The 24,010-nt window shown below is 48.8% G+C and overlaps 3 protein-coding genes across 5 annotated transcripts; all 3 read right to left on the reverse strand.

Annotated features, from left to right (window-relative positions):
* Positions 1 to 5,016: 5,016 nt before the first annotated feature.
* On the reverse strand, positions 5,017 to 12,506 carry mrm1 (mitochondrial rRNA methyltransferase 1 homolog (S. cerevisiae)). Of its 3 annotated transcripts, none has more exons than XM_088616329.1 (6): positions 12,139 to 12,506; positions 9,808 to 10,656; positions 8,550 to 8,643; positions 7,550 to 7,670; positions 6,288 to 6,407; positions 5,017 to 5,567 (listed from the first exon to the last, which is right to left on the reverse strand). In XM_088616329.1, exons 2-6 carry the CDS (start codon positions 10,626 to 10,628, stop codon positions 5,518 to 5,520), a joined length of 1,206 nt encoding a protein of 401 aa, XP_088472455.1. In that variant the 5' UTR covers positions 10,629 to 10,656; positions 12,139 to 12,506; the 3' UTR covers positions 5,017 to 5,517. The 3 variants fall into 3 exon arrangements, with proteins under 3 accessions (XP_088472455.1, XP_088472456.1, XP_088472454.1); XM_088616330.1 differs by having other exon boundaries at positions 12,135 to 12,506; XM_088616328.1 differs by having other exon boundaries at positions 9,808 to 10,680; positions 12,135 to 12,506.
* A 146-nt stretch (positions 12,507 to 12,652) lies between these two features.
* LOC148643454 (dehydrogenase/reductase SDR family member 13-like) lies at positions 12,653 to 17,433 on the reverse strand. The gene is made up of 5 exons (XM_088616333.1): positions 16,871 to 17,433; positions 16,092 to 16,210; positions 15,718 to 15,841; positions 14,800 to 15,126; positions 12,653 to 14,051 (listed from the first exon to the last, which is right to left on the reverse strand). The coding sequence occupies exons 1-5, from the start codon at positions 16,995 to 16,997 to the stop codon at positions 13,804 to 13,806; spliced, it is 945 nt and encodes a 314-aa protein (XP_088472459.1). The 5' UTR covers positions 16,998 to 17,433; the 3' UTR covers positions 12,653 to 13,803.
* A 143-nt stretch (positions 17,434 to 17,576) lies between these two features.
* LOC148643455 (dehydrogenase/reductase SDR family member 13-like) lies at positions 17,577 to 21,800 on the reverse strand. Its single transcript, XM_088616332.1, has 5 exons — positions 21,600 to 21,800; positions 20,554 to 20,672; positions 20,268 to 20,391; positions 19,305 to 19,631; positions 17,577 to 19,108 (listed from the first exon to the last, which is right to left on the reverse strand). Exons 1-5 carry the CDS (start codon positions 21,781 to 21,783, stop codon positions 18,849 to 18,851), a joined length of 1,014 nt encoding a protein of 337 aa, XP_088472458.1. The 5' UTR covers positions 21,784 to 21,800; the 3' UTR covers positions 17,577 to 18,848.
* Positions 21,801 to 24,010: the final 2,210 nt, after the last annotated feature.

Consider the following 24,010-nt stretch of genomic DNA (forward strand, 5'->3'; position numbering starts at 1 on the left):
ACATTACACACAACAGGATGACCTGAAATCACATTTCAAAATTCCCGCAACGTCATCTGCGCGAACTGCCTCTCTAATTAATCCCCTGTAAATGAGCACCATCTCCTCCACCCGAGTCAGCTGTGGCTCCGGACTCTTCTCTGCAAGCAGCGCCTCTTCGGAGACAGAATGCCCAGCCTCCGAGTCACATATGGCTGAGGATGTTCGCTTAAATGAGCTGTGAAGAAAAAACGGGATATAATCCAGGATTCCAACCTTAAATGACCAGGCACAGAAGGATTTGTACCTTCTGAACCCAGGTAAAAACAGCTAAACCAAAGCGCAAGAGCTACAGCACATGTGGGATAACCCAAGACTAACCCACTGAGTGCATATCCAACACTCTCCTGCACCACAACGATGAATCATATGGACTGAAAGGATGCACTCTGGTAGGACAGCAAATATGTCCAGGGCTGGTATTGCTCAGGGTGATGCATATAAATGATATGGATTTGGAGAACTCTCAAGTGACTCATCCAGTAAAAACCTGCAGAGCACAGGTGGGGCAATACAGTCTGGTCACTTTTGATCCGAACCTGAGCGATACCGATCTCCCAAAATGACTGAGATTCCCCTAAATAACAGTTCGCAACTGGCCAGGGCTGGGTGGGCTTCCAGGGAGCTAAGCAGATGTCCTGAAAGCCCACAGTCCCAACAGTGTGTCTGTGTCGCGTTCGTCGACTCCTGTGCTCATGCGAGAGAGCCGGGGGACCAGAGAGGGCGGGAGGGATACGTACCGATATGAAAAAAAGAAGGAGAAAAAGTTTTGTTAACCAGGTGCTTGCGGATGAGGCGCTTTCCAGTGAAACTCTACCACACCAGCGAGTCCAGTCCAGGAGAGGGGGGTACTTCCAGAGACACTCACCTGCTCCCTCTCCTTCCAAGCCCCTCGCTTTCTAAAGTTGCAATCAGAAGAAATGAAAGAACCAGCTGTGACCTTCAACAAAATAAACAAGCTTTTATTGAAGACACTTCTCAAGGATGTAGCAAACAGCTGAAATTAAACATAAAGACTTCTTATTCAGTACCTTTCTGAACGCCGCATCGCACTAATTGCACAGATGATGGCTAGCTTTGATCTTCTCTGGTCTGAAAGCACTACAGCCTTTCTTAACCACATAAGTGTAAGGCATAATTAGAGCACAATCAATAACCTGCGAGTTCTTTCTTGGGATGCTTGTGTCATTACGATCTAAATAAAACTTTTTTTTCCCCAGAAATATAACCTTGAGCGGCTCTTTTCGGACGGTGCAGTGATTATATTAAGTGGTACAGTACTTATTGGCAAAATTTAAACATAGCTGCAGATATTTTGTAAGAAGAAATTATAGGCTTCAGTTAGCATGCCATGATCTTTACACTAACAGAAATGAGAATTTAGGTAGTCATATAAATATTTGTTGAAGCCTTTTGTGTGAGGGATGTACATGACCAATGAATTCCTTTTTTGAAGATTAATTTTCTTAAAGCTTTCCCATTGTAGTTTTTTTACTCTACAATTTTTTACAATTCATTTTAAATTGTATTTACTGCTCCTGCTTTGGAGTTCCATACATGTTCTATTTTTGGCACCTCAATTAGATGAGCAAATGGCAGGTAAAATAATTGATAAATTAAGTCATAAAAAACCCTTTGCTGGTACAACAGGCACAGTGGCTCATGAACCTCTAGGGACAGCCCCGAAGTGAGGCTTTCCCACTGTCCTAGCACAGACAGATTCTCTCTTCCAGGACAGCGCCCCAAAGACAAAGTGAGCTTGTGGCTTTCCCGGGCGCCACCTCCCGCAGACCGCCCTTCGGAAGTGGATCTTCGGCCGTGGCCGTACCCGGCGAGAGGTCTACAGGAAAGTCGCTGAAATGCGTGGAAAGGAAATGGCCTTTAGAGGCAGAGAACGACAGCGGCAGTTCTGGCCCAGACGACAGCGGCCAACTGCCCACGACGACGGCGCCTCAAAGGCAGGGCCACCTCGCCACTCGCATCTGGAGCCGTCGCGCCGCCCCGCGCCTCGTTCTGCTGCGTCTCTGGCCCACAGGATCTCCAACAGCGCCTTTTTACTGCCTTAATAAGCTCCAGAACTAAGCGACACTCTCTCTGAAACACAGCTTTGCCCGATGATAGTTTTTGTTTCCCTGGCAGCGCTAGAACCAGTCATTTCTCCGTTAGGCTTCTCAGTCTCCACTCCCTGCCAGTCGAGGGGAACGTAGAGGCGGCAGTGGGTTGTTGCTGTTCCCCTCTCAGCCCCGGCCTGGGTGAACAGAATTGTGGGTGCTCTGCCGCGCGCACACCGAGCACGGCCTGAAAGAGCTTTTATCGGGGTCGGGTTATTTCCTTCAGAACCAACAGTGAAACACCAACCAGACAGCGCAAGTGGAAACTAAGCGGAACAGCACTCAGATTCTGGAACAGGGGGCACTTCTTCATACAGAGGGTGGACTTGCAAGTGTGGCCTCGTTCAAGAAGATCCTGGATCGACGAACTGCTATCTACAGAACAGGCTAGCTGGGCTGCATGAACTCCTCATGTCTGTAACCTTTCGGATCGTGCCTCTTCATTCTCCGCATGTGGACTGTTGCTATGAGCCCAGATGTAAAAACAATCTTTGATTCTAAACCAGGTGGTATACCAGAAAAAAAGCTGGAGATGCTAAATATAAAATTCACAAATATGTGAGGATTCAGGATCTTAAATATATCAAAATCCCCATTTGATTCTGGGGTGTAAAAGATGCAAAAAGGGATAAAATCCCTAGAGAGCTGGGGTCCAAAAAATGATCTAAAAATATTATCTAAAAATAACATTTGCACCAGTTTCTAAATACTTCATACTTCACTAAATTTACCTTCTTGGTGAGCAACGTAGGTCACTGATAAAAATGAAGCAAGATGCTACTGCACAACCCTCCAGTGTAACAGCCAGCATTTTAAAGCATCTTCGTAGTTATGACTTATTACACATGACGGGTTTCTTTATTGTCTTTTCCGTACTTTACCTTTGCTTCCAAACCCATGTCTGCAAACCGACAACCACTGTAGGGGAGTATCTCCTAAAACAGATCCTTTACAAAGAGCACAGCTTGGGAAATAACATCCCTGCATAAAGGAATATCACCCCTGCAGCAGACTTTATACTCCCCGGTTTTATAAATACTTCTGATTGTTTAGGATATTACCGCACAAAACATAAATAACGGGATACTGCTGTTCCAAGGCAGCAAATTGCCAATTAGTAATACAGTTGTGAAATTCAGTACTTTCCCCTAATTGATATCCGTTAACAATATTCGCCAGAGAGAGCGAGCTACACAACCAAGCTCAGCAAGCTACATTTCTTCATTAGGCTGCCGCAGGTTCATTTACCTAAGTGGTGCAGTACAGTGAAGGTTTACGAAGCTTTTATGAAGCCGACATTTCGTTAGAGCTCATCCGTCTTTACTCTTCTATCCCGGGTTCCCATGATTCCCGGCACGGCAGCGGCCAGGAAGATGATAGCTCCACTGTGCCGGCAATCTCCTACCACTCTTCCCTGGTTTCTCTGGGCCCTTTCCCTCTTGGATTCCGCGTGTCTGGAAATTTTCCTCAGCCTGGAAGGGAATAGAGATCCGACTGTTCACTCCCGGGAAATACCAAATCTCCAGCCGTCGTCCATTTTCTTTCCCTGACGTCCACAGCTGGTTTGGCGTGCTTTCTTTCCCTTGTGCTGACTTGACCTTTTGAGCGCGCGCTGCCGGAGGGCGGGAGAGAGGGGGAATGGGGTCTCCTTTCCCGATTGTTGTACTCTGTTGGTGGGCGTGATGTTTTACAATAAAAAAAACAAACAATGGTTCACGAAAGGCGGTTGTCCAACGGGTGGACTGGCACCGTGTCCGCGCAAGCGCCGCAGAGAGACATGCCTTCCGTTACCCTGAGCGGCCACAGGGCCCAGGCGACAACGGTGGCGGTGTGCTCCTAGGGGCTCTCCTCTGCACTGAGGGTGCTGTTCTAGTAGCATCCTGGTCCAAACGCAGAAAGAACCGGCGGGTTGGGTCCGATATCATGCGACCGGCACTGAAAAGTGGACCCAACCCGAGAGAGAAATCACCAGGCACACAGCTCTTCCTGCGCCATTCAGAGATCCACTGTGTGTGTGACAATACACTCCACACGGTACATTTTTCCTAACACAAATTATCCCCCGGACTGTTGCTGGACCTCTCCCGCCATCGCCAGGAACCCCATCCCAGACGCAGGCCTGCCTGGCTCGCTGACCCCCGAACAACTCCGCAGCAGCTGAGCCCGGATCCCGTCCGACACACACACAAGCGCACTTTCAGGAGGGTAAAAAAAATTAAGTTTGGCTAATTGACGCCAGGACGCCGGCCCACCCTCGCAGATGACAGGGCGTCCGGTGGCGAGAGGCGGGAGACGCAGCGATATTTGTAAACATCGTTAATCACCGGTGAGCAGATGGGAGGCGTTAATTGCACCTGAGGAAGTAACAAGACCCCGAGGATGGTCCTGTTTACGGACGGCTACTGTTGCTGAGGAGGAGCCAGGTGGAGTGGAGTGGGGGGGCTGTGTTTGGCTAAAACAGACCGTGCTACGCCACTGCCCCCCCCAACCACCGCCTCAATCTTTTATTTTCTCGTCTATCGCTCCTGCGTGGGTGGCAATCCGTTAATTGAGGTTCAGTGCCCGCGTGGGCAGGCCACCTGCTTCCTGCACCAGATCGGAAGACGAGAGAGAAGCCGCAGAGGGAGAACAGGGACAGGTGATGTTCTCGGGCAAGCGGCGGCAGGACACGGCCCGCAGGCTCAGAACCGACGCCGGAAATGGCCGGAGAGAGGAGACCCAACAACACCGACCCCCTGCGTCTGCAAGAGGCAAATGGCATGAATACAACGCTTAAGCCATCCCGAAGAGCAGCACAAACAAACTCGACTTCGGTCAGCAAAACGCATCCGGTTACATGGAGGAAAAAATCATGTTGGCACTGCCGTTTCAGAATGACTCATTTATTTTGCTGTACAACGGCCGACTTCTCCTCCGTGCAGAGTTCAACAGGTAGAAAGTCCCGCACCATGCTCTGCATTGGAGGCTGTATCCAAGTGTGTACAGACGCAACATTTGCCCTGAAAGGACACAGGTCTTTCCCGGCCTGCCCTGCACCAGATCGGAGGAGAAGAAGAGAGAGAAGCCGCAGAGGGAGAATAGGGACAGGTGACGTTCTCGGCCGAGCGGCGCCCGAGCGGCCAGCTGCTTTCTGGGTTCGTCCCCGGAGTGACGGAATGCCGTGGCTCAGCATTCTGGGACCGGCCCCATCACAGCTGTTCAAACAGCGCGGCCTGCAGCCCGCAGCCCCGCCAGCACGCCGCACAGCATTAGCAAAGTCAATCAATCAGGTCCCCGAATGCTCCGATTGCTAATTGATGCCGTAATCCAGTCTTTAAGCACTGTAGCGCGGGCTGGGATCGCATCCAAAGCAAACACAGTACAGCGGTCAGCACCGTTCCTTCCTCCTGCTGGAGATCAGAGAGTGCAACAGAATACCTATGAGGTAATGAAAGAGGGAAAAAAAATAATCAGGAAACACTTAGGATATGGCGCAGAGCATGGGGAGACCTGGAGAACACACCTGCAAGCCAATCTGGAGAGCACGTTTCTCATAAACTCCTGCGCATGTGGAACCACTGCTGTGGAGCCGGGGAGTGCCAGGTACTTTTTGACTGGTGCCTCTGACATCGGCCATAGCGGCAAGGCGATGCCAACCTCTGGGAGCCGCGATGAGGTTAAAGCTAAACAGCATCAGTATTTCGGAAGTCGTGTGTGACACTACTGAACCAGCTGGCGTTTCTCCAGACACTGCGGGCGGACAGGAGGGCACACCCGCCTTGGGAGAGAATCACTGCAGTAAAAAAAGAGCGAGCAAAGGCAACAGAGCTGCTCTCCTTGGCACTGCTGAGCCAGGAGTGTCTGCAAGTGCTTGACCGTATTACCGTAACCCTACACGCATGCATTTACTCCTCCCTTGTAGAGACCCCTGTGCTAACAGCGAAACCGCGGGCAGCAGCCAACAGAAGATACCCAGAGGGGATGAATTCCGGACTGAGATCTCTGTACAAATTGCTGGGAGCAAGAAAATCCGCAGCTGCTCTAGTAAACCTCGGAGAAATGACTGGGTGGGATTCGGAGAACCGATCAGTTACGAGCAACAGCAGCCGCATGGTCTCCGGCCCCTGACGGCCCCCCGACAGACGAGTGGAGGGGTACCTGCGGCCACGGAGACGTTGAGGGACTCCACGCCGGGGTGCAGGTCGCGGCGTGGGGCGATGGTGAGGTGAGCCTGGCACAGCGCCCTCAGCTCGGGGGTCAGTCCGGCGCCCTCGCTGCCTGAGGAGACACAGGTGCCGGGGTCAGAGCAGGCCGGCAGGCTCACCCGACCTGCGCTGCCCTCTACAGGCTGCTCTGCTCCTTGTTTCAGGCTCTGGGGAGGAGCTGAGCTTCTCGAGGCACTTGTGTGTCCAGAACAGACAGCAAAGAAGAAGACACCCAGAGACCAGACTCTCAAATCACACTTGGTCATATAAGAACACAGGTCACATTTGATGGCAAAAAGCAATTCTTTCGGAAAGAAGTACGACTATTTTTTGCAGAAACCTATGCTTGTCTGCAATACAGTATACTCTTTCCCCCTTTCAGAATATCAATTATTCTCCCTTTCTCTTTACGTGAGCACCTCCATTTCATTTCTGTATTTGTGTTAATTTTTAAGGCATTTTATTGAAGAACCAGGTAGCCATAGACAGAAGATCCTGCCACATTTTATTAAAGACGACTTAACTGAATGGTAATATGAAAAAGGAAGATGGGACAGCAGAGCTCACACCCGGGAGGTTACAGGTTCTAATCCCAGACAGGGCACTGCTGTGCCCCTGAGCAAAGGACTGAGACTCTCAGAGTGAAACAAGGTGTCTGGCTGTAGTCATGGGTACTAATGCAACAAAAAAACAACAACAAAACCACGCTTGAGATCACCTTGCTGTTCTCATTTAAAGCTGCAGGGTACCATTCTAAAACCTCTGTAGTTCACATGTCTGGCTGCTGCAAAAACTGCAAGTCACCAGTCTGGGTCAGTTCAAACTGATCACGAGAACATCAGGATATTCATTTAGAGAAGACTGCAGTCTTCCTCTTCAATTAGTGGTTACAAAATCATACAGAGAGTGAAGGCTGTTTGTCAACAACTGGCAGCTTTATTAACGAGCATGAGCAATCCCTGGAGTCCCCAGAAAAAGACATGTATGTATAATAACAATAGTTCTTTACACTAGAAGTCACACGTTTGAACTGAAGAGCTGAATTAAAAGAATGTCGGGATCATCAAAGGCAGAGAGGGCGAGACTGCAACTGCGTTTTATTTCCTGAAGCTAAATTTTAAAGGATGAAAAAGAGGCGTTTCCAGTGGAAACTGTTGGAAGTTCCCTAACCCGGAAGAAAGGCGACAAAGCCGGCGTGTGAAAATGCGGTCTTACCGAGAACCAGCACAGTGGGCTTGGTCTGCTGGAATTCAGAACATGACAGGACAGGGATGCCCATATCTGCCTCGGCAGCGCCCACTGTGCCAACAACATGCCAGCCCCTGCTCAATTTTGCCTGAATCGGAGAAAAACAAAAATCGTATCGGACACAGACAAAACATGCAGATGATCAGACATTACCATGCAGAGTACGCAGATAGAACTGTGCACACCACAGATGAGATAATTACCATAAGGGAAAGGTCCTGTACCAGTATGGTAGTGTTTCAAGACTTAATGGAAACCAGTAAAGCACTCGTGAGCGACAGCCCTGCTGAAAGAGCCCAGAGAAGTAGAAGCAGTGTAATGACAGGTTGCTACTGGCCCCTGGTGGACACATAGTACAGCACAGCCCAGGAGAGCCAGACCACAAAATGAGCTGATCTTTCATGCACCTGTGAATTTTTCTGGGATGCACTGCGTGACCGTCATTCATTTTGCTTAAAAATAACGTTAGGCCTGTTTACATACAACAAGGATGAAACAATCCACTCTACATAAACCCCAGAATTCAGACCTCCACCGTAGATCACCACAGGGGTGACATCTCACTGATGGTAAAAACACCACAGCGGAAAGAATATCAAGATTTTCCAAAGTGATGCCTGCTGCAGTAGCAGATGTCAAGCACACCAGCCCTCTCTGTGGTCCCTGCTGATGTTCAGGGGGCTTCACTGCTCTGTAATGCAGGTGTCTTCTGTTAATAACTAGAGGAAATCTTTCAGCCAATCTAGCTTAGACCATGAATTCCTCCACCAGTTACACTAAGATAATGCACTTCATATACTGGAACACTTCCACAATGAGGCACCTTGTGTAATTAACAAAATGCCGCTGTTAAAGCAAGTTATCAGCCCAGTAAACGCTCCTTTCCAGCCCTAAGGAAGAGCAGCCCTGTCAGCGCAGTGAAGGCAGGAGCTCACTACCATGTGTCCGCAGGGGGAGGGAGAATCACCTTCAGCACATCCGCCAGGCTGTCGTAGCCGTAGACTTCAAGGACCTCCATGGCTCCCGAGCTGGCCTTGCTCACCACCGGGGTCAAGGGGCAGCTGACGTGCGCACACAGCGGAGACAAGCAAGCACAATGCAGGGGTAGAAAGAGCACATGGAGGTCAGTGACGTTTGCAGACTAGTCCACACATTAATGATGCAATGCACAGGTGTCTTCTTGTAAAAAAAGAGAAGCCCCTTAAGATTGCACGAGGTTGTGTTCACCTGCAGGCACTGCTCTCAGGGAAAGAAACACGGCTAAGGTACTTTTCCGCACTCGCGGAACGCGGTTAGATACTTGTTCTTGTCTGGAAAACCTGCTACACTGACCGCTTTCACTCTGTGGTACTGTGGTCATTTGTGCATGCACGTCCTGCATTTCGAAAAATAAAAAAAGACAACCGTAGGGGGGGGTGCATTTAATCTTGTTCAACCCAAAAGCTCAGATCTTCGCTCAGAACAAAATGCAATCTGAGCAAGCGACAGGAAGGGGCAGCTTACTGCAAGAGGACCTGCTGCCCAGGCTGTGGGTAAAGGGGAAGAGGTGCCGCTTTTCCCCTGATGCAGTTCAGACAATATACAAGGCGGACTGTAAGGCCATCTTTATATTTCAGGGTCAGAAAGAATCGGCATTTTTGAGTGCATTTCAAACCACAATGAAAGCACAATTTACAGAGTAACTTGTAAAACCTCCAATTTACTTCACAAAATAGAGCAGATTTCAAGGTCTGCACAGCATCATATTCTGTGACTCAGAACAAGGCAACAATATGTACGGGAAGGTGAAGTGGCTCTAAGACATGACATACAAGCAGGCTTGTGAACACGTCTTTTAATCCAACAGAAATATTACAAGGAGGTTTTACCGACAAACACTACTTGTTAATTCCGCACGAAGATGACGGTGGAACACTTCTGCGGTGAAATATCTGCTACACAACCTGTATTTATTCACTCGTCCAACACATTACGTTAGCCATTACAGTGACTAGTGAGCAGGAAGGGCCACTTCATGTTGCAGTTTCCACGAACTCTCACTCTCTCCCTGGCGAGACAAAGGGGTTTGCAACATGGCGACTTTTTGCTTCCCGGTTTTGTGCTCAATTCTGAATTTGTAAGATTTTGCGATACCGTTAATTCATTTATTTTGTGACCGAGATTTACCCCCTGGTCCGAGAAACTGGGGCTGCAGCTCCCCTTTGGAAAACAGGTCTGGAACGTACCTGTTCCGCAAGCTGCTGGCGATCCTGTCCACCCCCAGGAAATAGGCAGAGCGCAGAATGGCTCCCAGGTTCATCGGGTCCTGGATCCCATCCAGAACCAGCCAGAGAGGGGGCCCTGCCGAGTCCCGGCCTGGCTCTCCCTCCAGGGCGGGATCTTCTGTCTGGTAGCCCAGGGGACTGGCCTCCAGACACAGGCCCTGGTGGACCCTGCCTGAGGCCAGCCTGTCCAGCTCCTTCCGGTTCACCTGCTGGACCTCCACCTGCTTGCTCTGGGCCTGCTGGCACGCCTGCTGCAGGTCCGGCCTCTGCAGGGCAAGGCCCTGCTTCACGAAGAGCCTGCACAGCCTCCTCCTGCCCTGGGAGAGAGCCAGGAGGCAGGGGGCCGCGCCAAACACGATTTCAGTGCCCCGGAGTTCAGCCTCAGCCGGGGCTTTTTCCCCACGAGCCTTCGGCTTCCTCCTGGGGAAGTCCTCCTCGCTCAGGTTCCGGAGCTCGCTGGAGAGCCGGCTTCCTGTTCTGCACCCCAGGTCGGCTGTGGCTGAGCCCCCGAACCTCATGCTCTTCCTGGAGGTCGGCTGCCCCACTCCCGAGCGCTCAGACTGACCTCCCAGCCTACAGGGGGCGCCATAGCCATCGCGGGCCCCTCCGCCGGGACCTCTCCGTGACCCCCCGTCCTTGTCTCGCGCAGAGAGGTGTGGCAGGGAGGCATGATAGGACTGCCAGGGGGGACTACGGGTTATTGATTCACAGATCACCCCCGTGGCTCTGTTCAGACTGCTCACACAGAGTACGGGTGCACTCCTCCCCAGCCACAACCTCATTCTCAGGACACGCGTCGCTGGGCTCAGACTGAAACAGAATAGCAGGCCACCTCTGAAACATGCGCAATTTTAAGCATTATGAATTGGTCAATAATTGGCAGTGTTATTAATGAGCAATCCTGGAATGCCCAGAAAAATTAATTACTCATGTATAATAATAATAACAATAATAATAATAATAATAATAATAATAATAATAATAATAATAATAATAATTAATTCTTGAAAAGAGAAGAAAAGAACGTTCCACAGCCGAAACGTTGCGTTTCCTTTCTTCTCTTTTCAGCAGGGAATAAACCTTTACTTGTTCCTTTGCAGCCTATGCATGCTGACGCAGCTCCCCACCATAATTAATCCTTTACACTTATATAGCACGTTTTCTGGATACCCCACTTCAAGTCACAGGTTTGAACTGAAGAGCTGAATTAAGAGGTTCATCAAGGGCCGAGAGGGCAATACTCCAACTGCGATTCATGTTCTGAAGGTCAATTTTAAAGAACCAAAAAAAAAAATTTCTAGTGCTTTTCAATCCTGGAATGCCTAGAAAAATAAATCATTCATGTATGATTATTATTATTAATTTCTTACACTTATATAGAGCTTTTCTGGACACTCCACTCAAAGCACTTTACAAGTATCTGGGATCCCCTCCACCACCACCAGTGTGCAGCATCCACTTGGATGATGCGACGGCAGCCATAGTGAACCAGTACACTCCCCACACACCAGCTCTCGGTGAGGAGGAGAGCAGAGTGATGACACCAATTAAAAGATGGGGACCATTATGCATGAAAGATCTGCTTCAAATTTCTGTATAGAGTTTGAAATGACTTCACAGCGGATCTTAATTCAGCTCCGTTTACACATACACCCACACGGACAAGGTCTGGCTCAGGTGAACCCTGTCATCACTCCTCAACAGATCTCAGTGAATTCACTCATCCCCTCTAGGATAGTCTGCTTGTAACCAACTGAAACCCTCATTACAACACCACCTTGTGTAACCTGGTTAGCAGGTTACTCCATACGAGATATCAAAGGAGGCATGTTCTTAAAGAATCTGAGCATACTATTTGTAAAGCAAGGACACCGAGCTCTTTATCGATAAAATGGGTCAGTCTTTGGCAATTGGCAATGTTTTATTAAAAGTAAAAATTAAAAAGGGACTCTACTAATAAATCAGATATACATGTGGACCCTTTTAGAGTACGTGTAAGGTTTAGCAAAGGTAGGGTTTAAACACATAATGTATTTTGGAACACTGCTCCTGATGCAATCAATGACCAGGACACCCTCGTACTTCTGTTGTTCAATTATCCCAGCAATTTTACACGTGGAGTGAAACGTCGCGCAATACAGCTATGCAGCAGCGTTTCTCGATCTCCGAGATTAGTCTTTTAAACTTTCTAACGGACAAACTCGGCACCTTTCAGGTTTTTTGCCCATATTCCAATTTATGTAAAAGAAATGCCACCCCTTTTATAAAAAAAAAAAGACGGGACTCACACACATCACACTCCTTCCTGCAACACCGCCGCGAGGAACCGAGGAAACAACTTCCACCCTCTGCGCTCACGACAAATTAAACAGCGCCCTCTTCCGTCACTCCAGAGAAAAGACGCCCATTTAATTTACCCCATTGCCATTGACCAAACAGCAACAATTAAACACATAATAAAAATCAGGGTTCTCGCGTTTTTTTTTTAATGGTAAATGTTACCGGTTTGAAAGAAACTGCAGGAATATAATAATATTGGGTTTTACTTCACTCAGGCAAGAACATCAATGAGATGCCCAGTTTCATACAGGTAACTCAATAACACTGCTCCTCTGAATATTTCTGCAATACATAAAAGAGCTATATATTGTATCTGAACTGAATTGGTTCAACGTGAGAATTTACAGGATACTCTGCATGTCCCTTACCACTGAAAGAGTGCCCCTCGACTTAATTTTGTTCCACTCGTTACAATAAACGTGCAACAGTGCCCATACTCAGTGAAAATCAACACGAAGAAATAATCTAAGAGAAAATCAACTTTTTATTCAGTTTCAGCCACAGCCGCTGGGCAGACAATGTGGGCAATACAACCGATTTTTAAATTTCTAAAAAAAAAAGTCTTAACCCTCCTTACACGGAGAAACACGGGCAGAAATTCCAGGGTTTTTTAGCTTGTCCGACCTGGAAGAAGCGGACTTAGCAGACAAGACACCGAGGCAGAAATAACCAGACGCGTGCGGAGACAGAAGAATTAAGCACAGCAAGCAGAAGTAGCGTGCGGCTCAAAAAACAAAAACCAAAGTCTCCCCTTCTAAGGACAGCGCACCTTCTAAGACCTGAAAAACAAATGTCCTTGTGGTCACGGACACAGAGGTTTAGAAATGTGATTAAAATGCTCAGCCAGAAGGCAACAGTATGAGTGAATTTGCCACCACCCATGTTGGATCAAGTTAGAGGCACCATAAAAACTATGATGTATGCCAACAGGTAATTCCTAACCAGTTAGCAAAATAAAAATATAATCAAATCTCGAGTAAAATCTAAACTTGCTACATTCTTATTAAAGTGCCGCCCATCCCTTGAACAGCCCTGTGTTACAGGCCCATCCAGCACAACCGGAAAAACCTCCCACACTTGTCCCAGTGCCTCTCTGCACTCTTGAAACCTAGCCTGTTCGAGGCCCCCACACCAATTTCAGAAGAGCACCATGCAAAGGAAAGGCCGTCCATACGAGGAAGGAAAAACGTTTCATTCATTTACATCCACCATCCACATTTCGGGGGCTGTGGGCGCTGAGATCGTCCAGAATTCAGCTCCAGGCTGTGAGAGAATCGGCCAAGCCTGTTGTCAATCAGTGCAGTAATTGCATCACTACAGCCATGCTTTATAGTGTGCATAGCGGTAACTTTTCTCGTTTAATCTGGTCCTCAGCATTTAGGAAACTCAAGGTCCAAAAAGCCTGTTCTCATCATGAAATGTATGTAAACCCCAGAGATATATTCAAGTCATGTTTGACAAGAAGTCTACTCACACACTCTCTCAATTTAAGCATTTGAACACACATGGAAGAGTAGTTTCTCGAAGCATTGCAGTTTCCCTAACCCTAAACCGAGCTCTGGCCAAATCCCGACGCCCTCTCCTCTCCCTCGTCTGCGGTGGAGATCCTGTGTGCAGTCAGGCCAGGCCGGTCAGCCTCTCGCTGACCTCCCACAGCTTCCTGGCCACCGCGTCGTCCCGGGCCTTGGCCCCCACCTCCTGCACGGAGCAGCAGGAGAAGTAGCGCCCGCTGAGGGGCTCGATGCCCTCCTGCAGGGCGCAGTGCAGGGTGGTCTGGGCGCCGGCCTCCGCGTCCAGGAAGAACAGCCTGGCCACGGGCAGCAGAAGAGGCACCACCCCGCGGGCCAGCTCTGTGTCCACCACTCCTGCAGCCGGCAAGCACAGGACAGCAGGGTCAGCCCTCTATGTCACAACCACGACTGCAGACCGCATCACAAAAGCGCCTCCCAAGGCAATGAAAACGAGATGACTTCGTTTTACGCTTCTATCTCTCGTGCAACAACGAACAAGCTGAAACGTCTTTTTGTTCGCTGCCGATTACCAGAAGTCAGGCAGCCGAGACTCCTTGCTATCCTTAATTTAAAAACACACGTTAAAAGGGGAGCTGCAGCCTCAGATTCTCAGATCAGCTATTAAATCTCGGCTACAAAATAAAATTCGCTGACGGTATCGCACAATTTTACGAATTCTGAATTCAGCACAAAGTCGTGAACTTTGTGAACGTACTGTACAGTCGCCATGTCGTTGGAAACCGCTGGTCTCACCACGGGCGAGTGAGAGGATTCATGTGAACCGAGATGCGAGGCGGCCCTTCCTGCTCACTAGTCCCGCGATGACTAATGTAATGAGATGTATGAGAAAAAGTATGGGTTGTGCAGCCGACATTTCACTGCAGAAACGTTCCAACGTGATCTGCAGGCGCAGTTAACAAGCAGTATTTGTCGTCAAAACTGTGTTACATAGTGAAATGCGTTACATAGACCCCTGTGACTTAAGCACAAGACATTGCACATTGCATTTTCAACTGTTGGCGGATGGCGTCAGCGCGGCAGAGCTGAGATGAGTACACTGAAAGCAGATTTGGAGCAGTGGGCGTGGTGGGACTGCACTGACCTGGGTGGAGACTGTAGCAGCTGACGCTGGTGCCCTCCAGCCTGTTGGCCAGCTCACGGGTGAAGAGCAGGTTGCACAGCTTGCTGTGGCAGTAGGCCCTGAAGTTCTGCCAGGCGGACTGGTGGGGCACCAGGTCTTTGTGGGTGCTCAGGGTGCCGAAGTCGATATCGCCCAGGCGGTGGAGCAGCGCCGCGACGTTGACCACGCGGCTCGGACCCCCCTCCTTCAGTCGCTCCAGCAGGAGAGAGGTCAACAGGAAGTGACCCAGGTGATTGACCCCAAAGGCCATGCCGAAACCATCCGCAGTCCTGCCTGGACCCATCATACCTGAGGCAGTCAGAAAGCCATGGGAAGACTGTTAAATACACAGACACATATCCTTACATACTGCTGATTTATGTGTGGTAGCTTGACTACTTATTCTATACCCCATCTCCCAGAAGCTAATTTCAGTATCTGTGTAGTCGGAACAGGGATGTGTGGTTGTATCTTAAATTACCCTCTAATTTTCAAGCAACGTCATACGGTCTCATTGCACCATGATGTTCGAGCACAGGGAGAAACATCCAAAGCATGCAAAAGCAGTCTAGATTTCCATGTTATGGGTGGGCCCTGCGTGCTTCTGCTCTGTTGCTGAACTCGCGCACTGCCAGCACAGAGGAGTGTCGGCAGAGCTCTGTCCCAGCACACTGTCCGCTGCCTGTCTGGAGGAAGGGCAGCGGACTGGAAGCGTTTCGACCGAACAGACAGCTGTGCCTCATGTCCCTGGCTCACGGGTCTGTGGTGGAAACCTATTTTGAGCGGTGTGTTCTGAAGGGCAGCACTGCAATACAAAGTGTGGCTCTACCCCTCCAGGAGCCCAGCTGTGTCTGTGAGGCCGAGCCCAGTCCTGCGGGTCTCCTCCTCCCCGGGCCCCACCTGCGTTATTGATGAGCAGATCCAGCCTGGGCTCCGTCTTCAGGAAGGTCTCGGCGAAGGAGCGCACAGACTGCAGACTGGCCAGGTCCAGCTCCATGAACACCACCTCACTGTTGCCGGTTTCCTGAAAGACAAGCGTGTGTGCAGGCAGTGAGGCCCAGAGAGACTGTCACAGATCCAGCAGGCCCTCCGGTCAGGGGCTTTGACAACGGGACGGGTCACTCTTAATTCTGTAACGCGCACTGCCAACCCAGACAGAACTACTGCACACCGAATTCCTGTGACAAATTCCCAGCTAGTGCAGTTCTTCACTCCCCTTCACTGCTGTGTGAGACTGCCCGACAACACAAAGAGGAAAAGACCAGGTCTCTTACCCTCCTGATGTCATAGACGGCTGCCTCTGCCCTCTGCTTACTGCGGCAGGCCAGGACGACCCTGGCCCCTCTCCTGGCCAGCTCCAGAGCTGTGGCCTTCCCAATCCCTGTGTTGCCACCTGGAGGAGAAACACACCGAGGACATTAGGTGTCAGAAATCAGAGGTGGGGGGGTCAAAGGTCAGAGTTCATACATCGACACCGTTGCAAGACTTACCTCCCTTGTTAATGCGTGCAGTGGAAACGGACAGCGCTGCAAAAGTTTGCTAGATCCCAGCCTGGAAAGGTTATGTTCGAATGTGCGGGTTGTGTTGCGTTTTTGTGCAAACATTTTTAAGGTTGTGCGGTCCTCAGAAAAGGAGGGCGCGTAAATGGGTCACTAGACATGACTCATGTCAGCAGAAACACTCAACACTACAGCTACCATTTCAACTGCACAGGTACAATATCATCTTCCAGGAGTACGAAATCGCCCCTGACCGAACAGACCATGGACTTCAGGGAGTAAAATATTCGCAATACATCTTGTAATCTTAATATGAAAATCCTGTATCCAAAAAAAAACTGAGAAAAAAGTTTTAATTAATGAACTAAGAATTTTTTGGAGGTGAAACACGCGATCTAGCTTTAGAAACAACAACACGCTGCAGAGAACAGGAAAGCACGGCTGAAGTTAAGGGAAAACCACAGAGAGTGGCATCAGGGCTTTCACTAGGAGAGCTGGTCATAGGAATACTCATTCACGCGTCTGGCATTATAATTAATAACAGCTTGGCTCACCTGTTACAATCGCGGTTTTTCCCTTCAGCACCGCGGTGCTTTTGCACACCTGACCTTTAAACACGCCGTAATAAATGAGCAAGTAAACAAAAACCACCAGGGCAATCGCAGTTAAAAAAGCGGCCATTTCTCCTTCAGCTCTTCAATCACCCGACTCCGCGCTGCAGAGTTTAACTGTGCTGTTTGGGTTATTTCAGAAACACTGTCCTCCCAGTTTTACAACCACCTCCCTGCGAGTGTCGGATTCACTTCCTGTTTTCCTCTTTATTTGCGTGTAACACTGCTTTTCTCCAGTAGATGTCCCCATTTCACACTTCAAGGCTACTCTCTTTCAAGCACTTGATTGGTAATCGCAAGATTTTGATCCCGTCTCACACACAACTGCATACACAAGTCTGCAATGGAATCGATTTGAATTCAGGCAGTTAAACCCGTCAAGAAGTCTTACAAGGCAAATCAAATTGGTTCCCGTCCTCAAAAGGTTCCGTGCAGTCGGATCGATGCTTTCAAGTCGAAGATCTACCACTGCTTCAGATACACCATTTAATGAATTAAATTGCTATGCTGCATGATGAATGAATAAGCCAGTGTATTGCTGGTATATCCCAGAATAGCAAAGACCACAATGAACCATGGTGCAGGGCGTGATGATCAATATCATAGCTTTAACCGTGGAAGAGACTTTTGATGAGTCTTATTAACCAAATTTTTCAAAAGAGGAGAAAATATTTATTGAGCCAGCAAGCAGACATGGAAGCCACACAATTCTAACACACCCCACACTGTGGCAGTAGCAAGGGGAGGTCACTTCACAGCAAAGGGAGAAACATCAACACACAACTATGCAGCTCAGATACCAACAGCACATAAAAAAAAAATCAGAGTGCAGGGCTTGATAGTGGTTCTCCTCAGGGGGAGGATGCAGTCCCAGGTGCCTCATTTAATCAAGGTATCGTCTGTGGCAAATACAATCATTAATGTCCCCGGTGCCTGGACTGCTAAAAACAGGGTAAAGATAGTGCTGCACATTCACTGCTGTGACTCTGCAATAATGGATTCACATGAACACACAGCAACCAGACCTGATTCAACAAAACAGAAGCTCGGAAGAACCCGTGTCAATCAAACTGATCTCAAACACACCGCATGCGATTTCCCACTTCCTTTGCGGATGTGAATTTTCGGTGGAGAAGGCGTGGGAAGCAAGCTCCCTGGCAAACTCCGGGTCCCCCGCATCCGTCACAAAGAGGACGGCTCTCAGGGGATTCAACCGCACTGCGGGCGCCCATCACAGAGGGGCTCGGCCCACCCATGCCTCCAGCTACAGCGCGGGCTCCGCTACGGCGCCGTCATCCCGATCAATAAACCCGATCAGGCGCCAGCAGCGTGTTCGTGAAGGAATGGCGGAGCACGGCAGTTCATCGTTGGCAGCACTTGTGCCACAGTGAGAGGTGGGTGCCAGGATCCGCGCCAGTAACCCCGGCTTGGATTGAAACGGAAAAAAAACAAACAGACGGACAGATTACAGACAGTGGGACGCAGCGGTAGTGAGACCGGCAGACATCTTACAGACTCGCCTGCCCGCGAATCCCAGCCTCGGACATCGCTGAAGCAGAACCAGGGCCAAAACACAAGGTGTGATCCGCACTGTAAGTCCACTGCATGCTGGCGGATTTGTAAAAAAACTTGTAAAACATTTATCACCAAGCAATCGCTCCCCAGATCTGAGATATTATTGCTGCACTGGCAGCTCACTCTTCCCCCTGTGATAATACATTTCCAGCTGTCAACATTTGTGCGGTTCCAAAAAATAAATGCATTTCTTTAACAGCCTCGATCAGTCACAGAAAAGTGTTTCAAAACAAAAGAATGATTCAAACGTTGTCCTCCGACAGACACGCATAAATATGTCGTCAGCCCTCTTCTCAGGAAACTGGAGTTTGATGGTGCCGGCTCATCTATTGTCCCCTGTGTGCAGTCAGGCCAGGCCGGTCAGCCTCTCGCTGACCTCCCACAGCTTCCTGGCCACCGCGTCGTCCCGGGCCTTGGCCCCCACCTCCTGCACGGAGCAGAAGGAGAAGTAGCGCCCGCTGAGGGGCTCGATGCCCTCCTGCAGGGCGCAGTGCAGGGTGGTCTGGGCGCCGGCCTCCGCGTCCAGGAAGAGCAGCCTGGCCACGGGTTCGATGAACACCTTCTGCCACAGACTGACATGCCGGGACAGCTCAGTTCTCACTATCCCTGGGGGCAACAAGCATGCGCAAGGATCCATGACTATAAAGGAGACTTTCCAAATTTGTTTATACATTTATGTCAGACGTGCTCTGTAGAAGCAGAATTTGATTAGAGCAGAACGTTTACTTCATTTTACTGGAACGGATATTTAATGCATCACAGGGGAAACCCAATGCATTATAATTAGTAGATCCACACTGACCTGGATGAACACAGTAGCAGGTGACATTAGTGCCTTTGAGCCTCTTGGCAAGTTCATGGATGAACAGGACGTTGCAGAGTTTGCTGTTGCAGTAGGCCTGGAAGAACTGCCAGCTATATTTGCCCGTGCCCAGGTCTTTGTTGCTCATCATGTTCTCAAAGTTGATTTTGCCCCAGATATGGGCAATGGAGGACACCGTGATCACCCGGCCAGAGCCTCCTTCCTTGAGCCTGTCCAGCAGCAGGCAGGTCAGCAGGAAGTGCCCCAGATGGTTGACCCCAAACTCCACCCCAAAGCCATCCGTGGTGCGCCCATCAGCCACCAGCCCTTGGACAGGAAGAGAGCAAAGGATGACACAAGCCAGCAAACCTCACTGACTTCACTTATCTTCAGCAGCGCAGTTAACGAGAGGGAAAGTGCAAGATGTACACAGCCCCTGCAATGGTGTTCACCTGGCCAGCCGAGGCTGCTGTTCTCTTTGTACATTAATATCCTTATATAGCATTTTTCTGGACGCTCCTCTCGAAGCAGTTTGCAGGTAACGGGTCATCAACACCTGAAGACCTTTGAACAAGAGCTAAATTGGTCCAGCTAAGAAACTCACTTTAGTTATTAAGTGTAGTGGTGGAGTGAAAACCTTCACACACTGCTATCTTCCGGAACTGGATTTGCATACCACCGCTGTAAACTATACTACAGAATCGCAGCCCTCAGCTAAGATCCAACAGAGCCACACACCTGCACATTAACCGGGTAAATGGGTGTAAACACATAAACCATTTAAGTAATTAGAAGCTCAGAAAGAATAAGAACATGAGTCAGGAAACCCAGTGGAACTGGACTGGAGCTGCTGCCCCTCTGCTGCAGTGCAGTGCGATATCCTCTTTCTCTGCAAAGATCCCAGCGTGCTGCTCAGCGAGGCCGAGCCACCTCCTCCTCCGCCTCCTCCTCCCCGGGCCCCACCTGCGTTATTGATGAGCAGATCCAGCCTGGGCTCCGTCTTCAGGAAGGTCTCGCCGAAGGAGCGCACAGACTGCAGACTGGCCAGGTCCAGCTCCATGAACACCACCTCACTGTTGCCGGTTTCCTGAAAGACAAGCGTGTGTGCAGGCAGCGAGGCCCAGGGAGACTGTCACAGATCCAGCAGGCCCTGTGTGGTCATCGGGCGAGATGGGCCGAACGAGCACTTCCTGTCTGCAAGGCTGCACACGCCTGTGCCGACTGAAGCCCTCAGAATGGCGTCTCTTACCCTCCTGATGTCGCAGATGGCCGCCTCTGCCTTCTGTCTGTTGCGGCAGGCCAGGACGACCCTGGCCCCTCTCCTAGCCAGCTCCAGAGCTGTGGCCTTCCCAATCCCCGTGTTGCCACCTGGAGGAGACGTGCAACCCAGGTCATTAGGGGTCAGAGGTCAACTCCGCTGTTGTGCTTCTCGCCCGCTAAACTTACTTCTCAACAAAACCTCTGACCCCTATCCTTCCCTCTTTACACGATGCACCGCTTCTGGGTTTCAAACCGCTCGCTTCTGGACAAATCCGTGCAGTGAAGAAACGTTATCAGGGGCCTCCGACAACTCTTAAATCGCACAGTATGCAAACAACCCCAAAAATATGGCCTTTTTCTTTCGGCACGGATTGCTTAACCTTTTCAAAAGAAACGTACTCGCTTATTGTAATACCTGTATGACGCTAGAGCTCACTGGTGTAACTTGTGATTAATAAAAAAACAGGACCGGTTTTTAAAAATAATCAGTATTATTCCCGTAACTGCAAGTTCCTACGTGACGTTCAAAAGACACCAGACCCCCTCGACTGATCTCAAGGGTTAGAAAACGCACCGACTCAAGTCGTCCCAAGTTTATTACTCAAGCTAACAGTTACGCCATCGTGAGATACTGAGAGACTTTGCGTTCATAAGAAACACGCCGCCGGACAAGACTGACGAGACGCCGGCTACAGGATGGTCGTCCATGGGGCTGTATAGAGCAATAGTACAAGGATGTTTCTTCACATGAAGCAACTGGTTCATTCTTTAGAGACTTTCTTGAAATAACTAGTCGCGTTTTATTAAATTTGACACAACCATTTTAATCACTACACTGGCAACGTCCCGTAATGTGAGGATAAACAGGACAAATTCGCACGAATAAAGACGCTAAGCAGGCCTTTCAGTGTAATATCGCCTGAACGATGAAGTCCGGAGTGTTTCGCCTTTGGTAAGCGATTCAGACTTTTAACAGAGCCTTTAAAATAGACAATTACTGGAAATCAGTTTCGGGCTCCACGCGTATGCTCTCACCTGTTATAATCACAGTCTTTCCCAACAGCCTGACAGGGCTTTTGCATCTAGCCCTCTTGAAGAGAGTTTGCTGCAAGAAAAAGTAAATGCCGACCAGTCCCGCCGCTATAACAAAAGCCGACATCGCTCTCTGCGCAGTGAGGACCAGCTCTGTGGCAGGCAGAAGCTCCCCCGGTAACGCCATAACGCAGTACGGACGTTGCGCACCTGCTTAAGAAGGGCAGATTTCTTCCTCGTCCGCGTTTGGCTCGTTTTACCAGTTTCTCAATCTGCGATGACCCCCTCTGTGAAGACAACCAGCTCAGCACTGCAGCCCAACCGGTCCCGAAGAGCTATGCGCCCCACGCCTCGCCAAGCGGAGCCGCGTAAAATTCTTGCTCGATTAGTCACAGTGGCACCTGCTGTCTGAGCCAAGGTCTACGAGCTTCACACCCCCCCAGTCCAATTTCATACCTGGGTCAATGAATGAACTCTTCCCCAGGATTACAAAAGTTTATTTTGGCCCTGTTCTCAAAGCAACTGTTCGATTGAAGTAAACGCGGCCCCGTATTGCAGTTGTTTTACCTGAATTAAAAAAAATATTTTAAATCTTTGTATTGCGTTCGCATCAATCTCAGTTTATATAACAATAGAATCTTGACCAAATATCGTCATTTTTCTGGTGAATGAAGACTCTTTTCCCTCATCCATATACAGTATATCCTAGCAATCTATATTCTTGTTCAGGAACTATATTAAAATTGGTCTCTGTATTATTTTTGTAGTACAAACTAGGTAAAACAATTGGCATAATTATTGCCATTTACGTATTATTCCTTTTACTTTTTAGATTAATTATATTTGTTTTTAGTTTGAATTCATAATGAAAAACTCTTACGATCTGCACGGGTTTGGAATTCTGCATTTTACTCCTTTAACCTATTTCTAATTTAATATGACGTATTTCAGACCAAAATGAGTCGAAGAATGTTTTTTATATACATTTTAATTAAGAATTCCCAAAGTATTCACCCACCAAAGAACCCTGGAAGGTACAGCCAACTTATTTCCCAGGAAAATTCCAGGCTGGGAGGTGTGACTGTACTCTGGATCCTAACAATTTTGCCGAAAATGAACTCACTCACTTCTCATCAGCAAACACAGAAGGTCACTTACCTGGAGCTGCCAGAGTCTTCCACCAGACCAAACGTCTTTGTGAAGAGTGCTGTATATGTACTGTACACCCCAGTCTCAGCCCCAAGAAGGAAACCAGCCAGAAACGATTTTACTGCTAGCCTGGCTTTTCAGTTCTGATGGTCTTGAATCCCCACAGGAGCCTGGGCAGGCCTTACAATGGGCACTGTGTACATGCTACCGTACATGAAACTGAAACACTCCTAAATCACAGCAGCCCGACTCGGTCAAGGTGTAATGCTGGGGTACTGTGGACAGGACAGTGCAACGTGGACCATGATGGATTGTTAATATAACAATAAATGTGATACAACTGCACAGGCAAGCGTGGCTGAACACCTTCTCTCGGCACATTTGCTCAGATCGCTGATGTTAGGAAAATGGATTCTCAGTCAGTTACTGGGTCTTAACCTTTGACATTTTAAATGCCTAAAAAAGGTCAGGCTTTTTACAATGTAACAGCACAATTAGCCTGGCCTTTTCAAATCTAACCTCGTTTTGAGTCCTTAGGGGTAGAAACGGACGACTGCAGTGTAAAATCAGCTCAAGGTTATGGCTCTTAGCCATGAAAAAGACAGAAATTATGTAGCGTTGCCCCGTGCAAGACCCTGAAAGAGCCAAATGGAGACATTCCATAATGACAAGACTTGACAGATTATGAAGCAAAGTTCCTGTCCCATCCAGACACACCTATGCCTGACAAAGAATTCGCATAGCAAAACCTCTGTACAAGCTGCCTCCTGCACTGTTTAAACATAGAGCGGCAAATTCAAATATAAAAAATGGAAAAGCAGAGCTCTCTGCTTCAACTTGCTTCAGTGTATGAGATCGCCATCTACCGGACAGGCCCGGTCTTGCAGCTGCACTGTTACAAAGGTTAAACTGAAGTTCAAAACCAGCTTTCAGAAAGTGAACACAGGCCTCCCTGTTCCTTGCTGTGCGTGTATAAGCCAAACAAACAAAATGTTTTGATTAGTGAATTAAAGTTGTAGTGTTGTTTAGCCTAATCATTTAAAAAGCTCCACAAAAAAGGAACGCAAACAGTACATATTAAACTAAAGGTCACCTGTAAGGATATCTTTTGTTGACCTTTCCTCTGCCTTTAATACAACACAACCATTGTTGCTTGCACAGAAACTCCCAGAGAACTTCAAGCTAAACAGTAACTCAATAAGATGGGTTCTAAATGTTTTAAGAAAGAGAACTCAACAGGTCAGATTGAAGAACTGGTTATCTGA

The sequence above is a fragment of the Lepisosteus platostomus genome, chromosome 22 (assembly GCF_059453375.1).
Source record: "Lepisosteus platostomus isolate fLepPlt1 chromosome 22, fLepPlt1.hap1, whole genome shotgun sequence".
Lineage (NCBI taxonomy): Eukaryota > Metazoa > Chordata > Actinopteri > Semionotiformes > Lepisosteidae > Lepisosteus > Lepisosteus platostomus.

Coding starts and splice junctions, on each gene's coding strand:
- mrm1 (XM_088616329.1), bottom strand. CDS start 10,628: ATGAGGTTGTGGCTGGGGAGGAGTGCACCCGTACTCTGTGTGAGCAGT. Junction 7,671..8,549: donor GCCTGGCGGATGTGCTGAAG/GTGATTCTCCCT, acceptor TCTCCGATTCAG/GCAAAATTGAGCAGGGGCTG. Junction 6,408..7,549: donor GCCCACTGTGCTGGTTCTCG/GTAAGACCGCAT, acceptor GTGTCTCCTCAG/GCAGCGAGGGCGCCGGACTG.
- LOC148643454 (XM_088616333.1), bottom strand. CDS start 16,997: ATGGCCGCTTTTTTAACTGCGATTGCCCTGGTGGTTTTTGTTTACTTG. Junction 16,211..16,870: donor AAAAACCGCGATTGTAACAG/GTGAGCCAAGCT, acceptor TTTCTCCTCCAG/GTGGCAACACAGGGATTGGG. Junction 15,842..16,091: donor CCGTCTATGACATCAGGAGG/GTAAGAGACCTG, acceptor CTTGTCTTTCAG/GAAACCGGCAACAGTGAGGT.
- LOC148643455 (XM_088616332.1), bottom strand. CDS start 21,783: ATGGCGTTACCGGGGGAGCTTCTGCCTGCCACAGAGCTGGTCCTCACT. Junction 20,392..20,553: donor CCATCTGCGACATCAGGAGG/GTAAGAGACGCC, acceptor CTTGTCTTTCAG/GAAACCGGCAACAGTGAGGT. Junction 19,632..20,267: donor TCTGCTCATCAATAACGCAG/GTGGGGCCCGGG, acceptor TTCCTGTCCAAG/GGCTGGTGGCTGATGGGCGC.